General features: G+C 41.1%; 1 protein-coding gene and 1 long non-coding RNA gene across 7 annotated transcripts in view; one reads left to right on the top strand and one right to left on the bottom strand.

Annotated features, from left to right (window-relative positions):
• Window positions 1–1,464: 1,464 nt before the first annotated feature.
• Window positions 1,465–3,378, top strand: LOC140701097 (uncharacterized). The gene is made up of 2 exons (XR_012079933.1): window positions 1,465–1,545; window positions 3,234–3,378. It is a non-coding gene; the product is annotated as an uncharacterized lncRNA (long non-coding RNA).
• NBEA (neurobeachin) overlaps window positions 1,855–12,227 on the bottom strand; it is a 540,106-nt gene continuing 529,733 nt past the window's right edge. For all 6 annotated transcript variants that reach the window (XM_072976118.1, XM_072976119.1, XM_072976123.1 and 3 more), the window contains 4 exons: window positions 8,496–8,597; window positions 6,388–6,584; window positions 5,545–5,696; window positions 1,855–3,716 (listed from right to left, as the gene is read on the bottom strand). In XM_072976118.1, coding sequence (XP_072832219.1) covers window positions 3,626–3,716; window positions 5,545–5,696; window positions 6,388–6,584; window positions 8,496–8,597 — 542 coding nt within the window. In that variant the 3' untranslated portion in view covers window positions 1,855–3,625. The remainder of the gene's footprint in view (window positions 3,717–5,544; window positions 5,697–6,387; window positions 6,585–8,495; window positions 8,598–12,227) is intronic.

Raw genomic sequence — 12,227 nt, 5'->3', positions numbered from 1 at the left:
CAGCCAGTCGCCCTAATCAGAAATCTACACTCCAGATCATTTAATCAGTAAAGTCAATGTGAAGTCAAGGACCAGGGCTCCAGCTTCCTTATCTCAGAGGAGACTAGAAGTGTTACTGACTTATGGTAGTGAAAGCGAAGACTGAGTATTCAGTAGGGAAATGACTGGCTTCTTAAGTAGCACCACTGATGAAATTAGTGGTATTTAATGTATGTGAATTCAATACACACAGGCTGCAGTATTGTAGAGACCTTTCCCTTCTCTCCATGACCAAGGTGTAGAAATCTACTGAGGTCCCTAGCCTGTGCTCGTGGGGTGGTGGCCAAGGCTTGATGCATAAATGACTGGGGTGGAGGATTCCGGCTGCTGGTGGCATTACAAGGCTAATGGGACCCTGCTTCTAGAATATTTGTGCATGTGTTTTCAGTGTGTCTTCTATGTAAACGGTTGTCAGATCACCTAGAAAGACACTGGTCTTCCCACGCTCACAGAAGGGTTCTATGAATGAGCTCATGCTTGCTTCCTAAAATGAGTTAGATGAAATGTGTTCGATGAAAATATCTCCAAATGTGGCAGAAATTGGACCTGAAAATTGTTTTCCTCATAAAATAGTGAGGATGTGGGGTTTGGGGACTTACCTTTACCTGCCAAATAGATTGTGTGTGACCAAATTGGTTTAGGTCAATTTGCAACAAGGAGTTCCACCAGGTAGTGCCAGCAAAAAGGAGCTCTCTGGGCGGAGATGAAACTAGGGACCAAGGCACAGGGTGGTGCTCAGCCACGTGTAAGGAGGTGGGTTTGCCTGAGGTGCAGGGTGCCAAGGGGAGGGACAGGTGAGAATGTTTCCTCTACTGAGTTTGGACTGCGCCCCTCACATTGTCATTGTTGACAGTGTGCCCAGGGTGACCCATATCAGAATCACCTGGGGGATGGGGCCCTAGATTCTGCTCTGAGAAATAAGCTTCCCAGGTGATTTTTCACCCACCAGAGTTTATGAACACGTGCAAGCCACTGCAGGGTGCCTGGTGGTGGGATGACGGGGCTGGGGTGTAGCCACACCCTGCAGTAGCAGTGTGGAGTGTGGTGGGAGGGGTCCGATGTGAGACCCAGATTCTGGTCAGGAGGTTTTGGTGTCAGTCCAGATGATGGTTCTGGAAGAGGGGCAGTCGGTTTAAAGAGATTTTTAGGTAGTAACACACCGATGAGTGGCTGATGGGCTGTAGGACGGGCTGGGATGAGGGAGCCACCCGGACTGGTGGTGACTGACAGGTGTCTGGTCTGGGGATGGGATGGAGAGAGATGGTAGCAAGTCCTTCTTAGGCTACTGCTGGTTGTGTCCTTCTGTCCCGAGAATGCGGATGGAAGCTCACCTGCAGTCTGTCACGCCCTGGGCTGGCCTGGGCTGCTGTGAGCCACCGAAGCCCCCTCCGCACCGCTCCTGCCACCCGCCTGCTTCGGCCTGCAGCTGCTCCCATCCTGCCTGCATCATGCCTGGTCAGTGATCAACTCTAGAAAGCATGGCTCAAATGAAAACAGCATTACTGGGTAACTTTCACTTTCTTTACACCCTTCACCTGCATTTAGTTCCTTTTACATGAAACAACCCCCCAGAGTGGGCCATGCAGAAGAAACAACAAGGGATGCTTCCCTCTGGTCAATGGTGCCCCGAATCCCTGCCAGATGACCAAGCAGAGCAGCTCATGTTTCAGCAAATTACAGGACCTCATTAGGACTCTATTTCATGTTCTTAGATGCTCTCGGCCTTTATACGAGGTGACGCTGATTTCTTAAACTTGTATGACAACATAATGAATGCATGGAAGTGAAGTGTCCAACGAAATGTGAAACAATCAGTGAATTCTTTGCATATTTTATTTTTCTTTTTTTGATTTCCAACTCACACACATCTGGCATATTTTACATCTTTGCAATAAAACATGGTTACAATAGCTTAAGGAATTTATATATCCAAAATATTTCACCATGATCTCGAGATGAAATGAACTTGTCTTCCAGATGTTCATTATCCTCCCAATTCTAAGCTACAAAACTCAAGATATTGCTTACAGCCTGGTGATGAATAACTTAATCATTACGCCGATTCCCCCAGAATTTCAGAATCTCATAAATACAAACAACAATGAAGAAGGAATTCAGTGCTAAAACTTACTAGTACAAGGTGGATAACAAATAAGTAATCACATCAATAAATAATGATATGTTTCTGGTGCAAAGTGCCAATACAAAGAACCCATTATCTTGTTTTATCTTTTTAAATAAAGGACTGCAAGTGAGTGTAAATTCTGAGAAAATTACATTCCTGTAACATGCCTCATAGCCCTACCGACACAATATGTACATCTATGACGATACAGTCACCAAATATACAAAGAAGAAACATGAATAAAGTGTATATACCCCTGGGTGTGTAACTTGATCAGTACAATGTATGGAAAATCATTTGACAGCCATCATTGTATATCATAAAAGATGAAGTGCCTTAGGCTTAAGAATGTGGCGTTAGGTGAGAATTTCACAAGAACCTAAAAGAATAACTTCAGTTATTGTTATAATAAAGTCTGACTTATTAGTAAAGAAACTAAGCTATTCATGAACCAAAGAGAGAGAGAGAGGAAAAAATAATAGCAAACAAAAGTTAGCATCAGATTCTCCTCCCCTAATGTACACATACTAAGCCAGCAGGATGACTCTGGAAGAGTTGTCCAGGAGTTAGAAAGTCATTACTACAGAACTAACGATCGGGACTCCAATTTATACAACAAAACCAGGACCTCATCCCTAAGCCCCCTTTCTGCTGTGTCTTCAAATTATGAAGGGTAGGGCTGAATTTTCTTTGTATAAAGTACCCCAAATGGCAAGTAATGGCTTAGTATCCAAATGCTTTATGAGCAAATTTCACTTAGAAGGGATGAATTTAGATTAAAAAGTACAAATCATATTTTGGTGAAAATGTCAACAATTACTAACTGAGTCCAAATTCAATCCTTTCATACAAGCTGTGTCCTTGGACAGATCTTACGATTTCCTAGCATGAATGCACCTGTTCCATCAAGACATCAGGATTAAAGAACATGCAAGTTGTAACTCCACAATAAAATTAAGAAACGTTTTGTTCTTTATACAAGGTTTCACTTTTACAAAAGTATCCCTTTAAATAAGATGCATCTGATGTACAAAGTATCAAACGTGGGTTTTTTTTTTTTTCTTCTCAGCTTGAAAAGAGGCTGGAAATGGGATGCCGGTTAGGTTCAAAGCTTAAACTTTGTGACAACTGGACACAAGGTTCCTCAGAATTGTCAAAAGTCTCTTGTGACACTCCTACTACCTTTTCTCAATAAACAACAATATATGAAATAATTACCAAAACATCTCCTAATTCATATAATTTACATGATATAAGCTTGCTTGATAGCAGCTGGTGTTCAGTTGTGAAAAAACACACAAAGTAAAATGGCTGCTGACTACAATGTACAGCTATTGCTGGGTGGGATGGAATGTACAAACGGAGGTCGATGTAGACGAGTTTTTTCCACCAGAGATATTGCCTTTCCTCACAGCACTTGTGCTCTCAGCTTGAACTTGGCTTTTGGTTCTTCGTTTGTCTTCAGTACCTGTTCTGATGCTCATAATGCCACCGATTAAAATCTATATTAAAAGCTACAATGCTCCCAGAAGCCATGCCAGTGATCAGAGTCCTGGAAAAGCAGAGACAGTAGTTAAGAGAGACACAAAATCCCTGACGTGGTTCTGCTTCCCACTAAACAACAGCATGATCTCAAAGTTCACCAAGTTTTAATCCTGTGCACTGAGAGAGGATGAAAATTTACTCTTGGTTCTCCTGAGAGAGGCTGAATCAATCCACCAACACCTGGACAGCCAGACCAAGTGCTGATTAACTTTCGATCGGACAACTCTTCAGATAAACACTTTTTGAGTAGCCTCACCATATGTTGCTCTGTCAATCTGTAACTTATGTGCATGTCATGTGCTACTGTTCCAACATATATCAGGGACATCATAAAACAGTAAGAATGATTGAAATTAAGGATGAGATTGAAAAAGAGATAGAAACTTGGTTAGTGTCTTTCCTCACTCCTCTGGAGACTGCTAGCACGAATGAGCTCTGCCTACCATCTCTCCTCCACTCTCTCCCCACGCCGAGTGACGGATAAAGAGCTTATTACAAAGACTTTCCTGCCCTCCGCGCCCCTCAAGAAGACAGAATCACTTCCTTCTTTTGCTCCTGCCTCCCTCATATACAGTCATAATGAGTATTTGAGCTCTTCGGGTCAGTAATCTTGTTATGTACCCTCAGGACTGTGCACAGTACTTAATCCGTGATGGTAGCAGCAAACGTTTGCCATGTGAATATGGGAATGAATAAGACTATCAGGGAGAATTTTTAAACACACGTAATTTCAAACACCTTCGAAACACCCCTGTATACACAAGTAATTACACAGCAAACCATTCCCCTTTATTCATGAATATGGACAACAGCATTTTGGAACACTCTAATAATAAACTGCTTAAATTTTCTTTAAAACAGGCTGGGCTGCAGATCAAATATCCCTTCCCCAAACTAATTTAAAGTCCATTGTTTCTCTCGATGACTTCAGTACCATTTTACTATATTGTGAAGATGCTTTGTTAAATTTATTATATAAGCCTTTATATTTATAATATTTTAAAACCAGTACTCTTATAAAGAATATACAAATAGTGAAATAAGTTGGTTAATAAGCTTTTCTTATTTGTTAAAATATAGCAGAAAATGAGAAATTACCATATTCAGATTATAGTTTTATTTTTTAAATTAGAAATTTTAGACTTTATAGTCCAAATACTCTTTTCACTTTATAATAAACCCAAAGGCAAATTTTAGAAAATAACAAACTCCTGTTGAAAACTGAGGAAAACTGGAAAATCATACCACTTAGTTAACATCCAAATCAACTCCTCCCAAGGAAAGATTACAGTGTATTAGGGAAGCATGTAACATACCACCCAATCACATAAATGAGAGGTACGTGAGTAAGGGGCTGTTTCAAGTAACGAGCGCCTCCTATTTTTAAAAGCAGAGGCCAGATGTGGTCTGCGCTCTGCCTTTGGCTGAAATTCATTAGTCAGACTTATGCCTCAAGCTGAGACTCACTTCTGCTTTAAAAAATGTGTCTCTTCCACATAATGTAAACCAAGGAGGCCTGTCTGAGCCCAGGCAAGGATCTGAGGACAGAGCAGCTGGTGGGGATAATTTCACATTTGGGACAGCGTCTGGCTGTGCCTGGCTTTCTTCAGACCCATTTCTTCCCCCCCCCCCCATTATTCTCTTCCTCTGTTCCCTTCTTACCAGAATCCCTTCTTAGGGTACTTACTCCTCTCCTCAGTTTACCCTTTTCTGCGCTTGTCTTTCTTTCATCTGGATGCTGGATTCTTATTCACAGCACGTTTCACCCTGGGTAAAATATAAAGAACTTCCGAAGACAGTTCTTAAGTGATCACATTCTCCCCGACGTGGCTCACCTCTGGTCATGGGATAAGTCCATTGCTCTAATGCCAGCGTCACATCCGGGGTAAATGTACAGCTGCTTGAAGTCACAGGCCTGCCAGACCTCCACCACACCATTGTCTCCTCCAGTCACCAGGTTCTGGCCATCGCTACTCAGGAGAATGGCCTTCAGACAGGGCAGAAAAGCAACTGTTTCTCTCCGTGGTTCCCAAATGACCAACGGTCACTACTGAAATGCACTTACTACAGGTCCCTTGTCATTATTATCTGCTTTTAGCCATCCCAGTTTTCTAACAGACTTTCCAATGTGCAATTCATCAAAGTTCTTACGTAAACAAAAGATCTTATTAAAACCAATTTAGGTTATAAAATAACAGAAGTCCCAAAGAATACTAACAACATCAAGACTTTTAGAACAAATGGCAGAAGCATATTTCAAAACAGTTTTTAATAATGATAAACCAGCAATTAAAATTCATTTGTGCGTCATGGGTAATTGGGTACGTAATTTTGGTCTAGGTTTCAAAAGATAAGATTCATTGACAATAAACTAGCTTTTAATGTCAGGGGGTGCAGTGCAGGAACTGTTTGTAAGAGGAGCCTAAGAAAGTCTCCCTAAGTCAGACCTCTAACCAAACAACAGCTGTCATCTCCAAAGTCTAATTCATTGCGTTAATTACTTGATATTAAATGAGCTTTGAGTTTTTCAAAGCATCCATCCACATGAATCTATATGCTTTTACAAACCACTGCACATTTGTCTGGACCCCAGAGAGATGTATTATGAGTCGTTAAGTGTAAAACAGCCGCGTCTCAGCCCGTGGCCCCAGCCCCGCGCCGCGCGCGCGCGCACGTACCCGTGTGGCGTCGCTGACCTCCATCTGGGCCAGGAGCTTCCCGTTGATGCTGAAATTGCTGAACCGCCCGCGCTCGTAGTAGATGATGCAGTGGCCTTCGCTGGAGACGGAAATCAAGCGCGGGAACAAGCAGTTTTCCGGTCCCTCGAGGGCTCTCAGCAAGTCTCCAGTGATTGTGTGGACGAGGCAAGGGCCCTCTGCAGAGCGGGGAACATCAACGGGCACAGTCACGGGCGATGACCGGGCACATCGAGCCCGCACACCGCACCTGGACACGCACTCAGGTTTGTCGAAAGCGGGCGGAAAAGAACAGAACTATGCTGGCAAGAGCCAAGCGCCGAGGTTACATTTCATCAGAACCAATCAGTACAAATACTGTTCCGTGACACACACGTATCCTCCAAGTGTTTACCTAGGTAAAGACTTGCTTTTTCCCTTTATGAGAAAATATTCACTAAAAAGGATGTAGTTCATACATTACATGGGGATAAAAGACTGTATGTCCCAGTTTTCTCTTCATCTGTTTTTAGAAAATTTCCTTTAGAAAGTTTAGGATGATTTTCAAAAGAATTGCTAATTTTCTTTAGTATCATCAAAATTTTCACATTGTACCACATACATACATTACTAACAAATAATAAGTTTTACCTTTTCTATAGTCTATGCATAAAATGTAAAAGGCAAAATTAAGAAAATTAAGTAATTCAGACTGTAGAAACACTTCTTGTCTTTTAAATAAACGAAGAGTGAGGCAGGAATGTGAAAGTAGTCCGGAGAGTGACTTACTCTGCTCCAATTGTTTTTTTTGCCAGGTAGAAGTTGTGTTAAGATAAAAGATTTATTAGTCAAGTTCATATAAATAGTTGGTTGATACAGTTTGGTATTATCTGTCCCCCTCCCCTCTCCCCCCAAAAAACTCCACAAAAACTATGTATGAATTACATTCTTATTTTTCAATAAATTGATTTAAGTAAATACATATTTTACAAAACAAGTGACATGATAATGCTATACATAAAATTCTTCCTGATGACTAAAGTAATAGGTATGCGTTATAGAAAATACAAAGAGTTAGAGAAAAAACTAGCAATCACCTCTAACATCAACCATCATCTACAGAAAATTGGTTTTTTCTTATATGTACTATGTGTCTTTTATTTTCCTTTCCTTTTTTTTTAGCTTTACATAATAGAATAATACTAGACATATTATTACCAAAACAGACATTAAAAGATATTTACTGAGATTACCCTGTGTGTCCATTCCTGGGTTATTGACTCTTAAATACAAAAATGAAGAACACAGTGTCCTACCTTCAGACATGATATCCATTATCTATCAAGCAGCCAGAATAAGCTCCTAATCTGATCATCTTATCACCTTGCTAAAAACCTCAGCGGTTTCCCACTATACCCAAAGTAAAATACAAATTGCAGATCCTCGAGCCACGGGCCCCACCTCTTCCGCTTTCTCTCTCCTTAACTCTGTGGTGTCCTCACCTCAGCCCCTTTGGTTTCCTTTCAGTTTCTCCTAAGCATTAGGCTCCTTCCTGCCCCAGAACTTCCCATGGAGAACTGGAATCTGAGCCAGAATTAGAATCCAAGTTCCCTGACTTTGCCCAAAACAATACTTCTACCACAAAAAGTCAAAAGAACTAAGTAATCATATTTCCTTTCCCACCTACCTCTACACAGCCCCAGGCCTTGAGAAGATGACTCGTGCAGCGAGTGGATCCAAGGCTGTATCTGATGCGCAACCTGACCCCCTCGTGATCCCCCCACCGCCGTGACTGCCCCCCCGTGTTCTGGGTATCTTTCCCTTATCTTTTATATGTTATTTTTAATGACTGCATCATATGGATATGCTGCAGTTTAATTTACCAGTGTTCTGGCTAGAGTGCTAGTGACCACAAGACACTACATAAAATTTTATGTGTATTTTATGTTAGGACTAGCAAACGTTAATAATAAAACTGAACAGCTGTAAAGAACCTAGGGATTACCTTTGTCTAGGAAGAGCCTCCTAAAGGAAATAAATCATAAATCACGGTTACCTCATGAGAATAGTACGGTTTTTAAAGGCCGAAAATGAAAGAACTGTCTTCTGACCTTTAGCACCACTGATAACAAGTCCAAGTTCTGCACAGACAGAAACACAGACAACTTCATGGTCGTGGCCGGTGAGGACAGCTCTTGGGGCAGGATAGTCACCTGCAAGGGAACGGCAGCAGTGAGTCACTACAGACCAAGAGCAGAAATGAAGAGCTACACCATTAAACCAAACATTTAAAATAAGAGTCATTAATGTTTAGTAAGGGCACTTACTAGCTGTGTGACCATGGGCCCGTTACGTAACCTCTCTGCTGCTTCCTCATCCATAAAAATGGGGACGACTCCTCTACCTCTTACACAGGTTGCTTAGATGACTGGGTAAGTCAACAAATGTGATGTGCTTATGACACCATGATAGGGGTGAGAGCTATTCTTTTCTTCCTGATTATTGTTAAGAAATAGAAATCAAGCCTGTCAAAGCATTTACATGAGTAATCCCATTTAATTACGAGATTCATATGAGGACGGTACAATTATTATTTCTATTTTATAGCCTAGAAAGCCACGGCTTTGAAAAGTTAATCAATTTGTACACTTTCATAAAGGAGCAAGTGTTAGAACTGAACTCAGAGCTAGGTAGTTTTCAAACCTGTGTTCACATCCATTTAAAAATGCTCCTTAAAAATCTTCAACAAAACGGGCTGTGGTGCTTTGCCTTTTGGTTGGGGGAGGGGAGGAAAGCAGTGAAAGGAAGAAGAGATGATTACATGATCATCTTAATTCTCCACTTGACCTTATTGGTGTGAACGTAGCTCAGGAAGTCCAGCTGCAAGCATTCTGCCTGCCACGTGCTGTCACCTCTGTACTAAGTGCACGCCTTTGAAGTGACAGGCGTGCTTCTCAGCGGGCTAGGATTTGGAACCCATGAAACAACCAAAGGACATCTTCCACAGGCTGACCACCAGAGGCACTCAACAATGACAAGTGTGAAGAACAAACGTACATGCACAGAGTGTAACAGGGATCAAAAAACCCGCATACAAATGAACAAGAAAAGCAGAATATTGGTGAATAAAATGCATGCATGAAAGCCTGCAAGAAGGATCAACAAAGCTGAAAGGACACATGCTCAACACTGTCTTATTTGGAGAAGCCACTTTGAGATGGAGATGAGGGATGGCTACCATCTTGGGGTGCAAAAGTGTGGAGGAAAGAAAACAACAGAAAGTCAGAGAGAATTCTGGAGGTGCATGGGGGGTGGTGCTAGCCTGCTTTGGTAGACGGGAAAAGAACGCCAGCACTGGCCATACTGGGCAGGATATGAGGGCCTGAAAGACTCTGAAGTGAAACTCCATTGAAGGCGGGTGATCGCAAAGAAGGACATGAAATGCTTATTTACAATGTCATTTGGACCTCAACCACTCAGATCAGATTCCACAAATATTTATTAATACCATGTTGTACCCAACTATTTCCACTTTCCATTAACAACATCACACTTATCAATGTCTTATATTGCCTATTTCTCTTTCTCTTTTAAGTTTTAAACAGTTCTAGTGGACTCATATTGTATGACACTGGTTTATCTGGGATGTAATTGTTCAGTTGATTCAACAATATCATCTCAGCAAAGAGCAAGTATTAATATATAAATATATAAATATGCCCTTGTGTGTATATAAAAATATCATTATTTCATTTTAAGTTGCCAGTATCACTGACCATTACTTTTTCTGCTTGGAAAGGCATGTTGTAACTTGGTCTGGTGACTACAACTCTTCCAGAATTCTTCCTATTCATCAAATTATGGCCTATGTACCCTGGGATCTGTGGATATTTTCTTGGGGGTGAAAAGTTCTATGAAAGATGTTACATTTCAGATTTGCACTTTGATGATACTCTACTTTTAACCAGTTGTAAAGATGAAATCTCTTTGCTGTCAAAAATCTATGCTGTGGTAATTTAAAATGGAAATATACTTAAAAATGAAGAAAAGCTAATTAAGTCAGTGTTTCTCAAACTAGATCCAAGGAGTCCAAGAACACATTCTAAAGACTCAGAGATTTTTTTTTGGGGGGGGGGGTGTGGTTAATGACAATTTTGTTCTCTTTAAAAGGGGTCAGTGTATTACTCAAGTGTGAGACACATTATTATAGACTAATTTATTTTTTATCGAAATTCACAAACTCAAGTTGGCAGCTTCCACACCACTACCTGTATTTTCCTGTTTTTAGAATTAAATGATAAAAAACATTAATTACATATTAAATATTTATAGCACATATAGAAGACTAAGCGAACAAAATGAACTCCCTTGTATTCACCCCCTAGCTTAAGAAATAACATTACCAGTAACTTGAATGCCCCCTTATATTTTAGAGAATATTATGCTTTAAAAAAAAAAGTTCTGTATTTTTCTTTTCTGTTCATTCTGCTTGACCTGGTTGTTGAGTTTGTGATTTTGCCTGTGTAGTGCTTGAGTTCCTGCATGCTGCCTGTTTTCCTCTGTGAACTCATGTTCTGGATGGGGTTGACACCCCCCTTCCTCATCTGATCTCTCAGAGAAACGCTCTATGCTTTCTGAGCGCTGCTTCCTCTTGCAATCCCGTGGCCCTCCCTGTGGAGGGGCAGTGGGAGGAGAGAACGTTTGAGGGCTGGCACTTGTGCCTGCCTCCTGGGCAGCCCCTCCCTTGGCACTGACATGATGCACAGCCCTGAGCAGCTGGATTGGTGCTCCAATTCCCTGCCCCACAGTGGCAGAAGCAAAGGCAACAATAGGTCATGGAAAATTCTGGGAAGAAACATGTAACTAAAGTGCCAGGCGAGGTACCCACCACTCTTCCCCTCCGGTCCGCCAGTGTCTCCTCCTGCAGGCGAGGTACCCACCACTCTTCCCCTCCGGTCCGCCAGTGTCTCCTCCTGCAGACCCACTGGTCTCCTGTCTGCTCGGACCTGCTCACAGTTTTCTGAGTTTTCTCAGGTGCATCAGCTTCCAGTTCGCTTTTGGGGAATTTCTTATTTGGATGGCATGTGGGAGGGAGGCTGAAAGCCCATGTTAGTGTGTCGTCTTATTCTAAATTTATGCACCTTGTTAGACTGTGTTTGAATATTGGCAGAGTACCCACTTATATTTGTCAGCAGTACTGGATTTGTCTGAAACATATTTATATAATTGATAAAATTATGCTTCAAAGATGCCCTGAATTCCCCAGCAAAATGAAGATTAACTATCGATAATATTTTATGTGTAATATTATCCTTAATTTTTCTAAGTGATTATTTTACCTTGGAGAGACTGATGAATTAAAAATCCTACAATATATGCTTAATAAAATTCATACAGAGTTTTGTAAAGCTTTCCCTTATACGCTACAGAAAAAGTAAAATGCATCTAGTTCCACTGCAGGGAATTTTAAAGATGTGTAAAAATATTTCTTATGCATGTAATATATTTTCTATAAGGAAATACATTTTTCAAAGGCTTCTCTCTGATTTAGAAAGTTTAAAATGTTTAAAGTTTTCATTACAATTTCCCCAGATCATCTGAATAAACTGTGAAACCTAGGGGATTTTACAGGGCCTCTGAAAGCATTGTTTCCCTCTTTAAACTATAGAAAAGTAAACAAAATGTTATTTGGGGGTTTCTGACTTGGGGAACTGGCAGCAGGGAGAAAGCATATTTCCTGCATTTCATTTCACTGCCAGGGACAGATGTCACACACCCCAACAATCATTCAAAATCCTAGGAATATTCTGTCACTGTCACATCACAATTGATGGATGTAGCTG

This window comes from Vicugna pacos, chromosome 14 (genome assembly GCF_048564905.1).
Source record: "Vicugna pacos chromosome 14, VicPac4, whole genome shotgun sequence".
In the NCBI taxonomy this organism is placed as follows: domain Eukaryota; kingdom Metazoa; phylum Chordata; class Mammalia; order Artiodactyla; family Camelidae; genus Vicugna; species Vicugna pacos.
The sequence above is the reverse complement of the archived record's forward strand: the minus strand, read 5'-3'. Positions and strand labels throughout refer to the sequence as shown.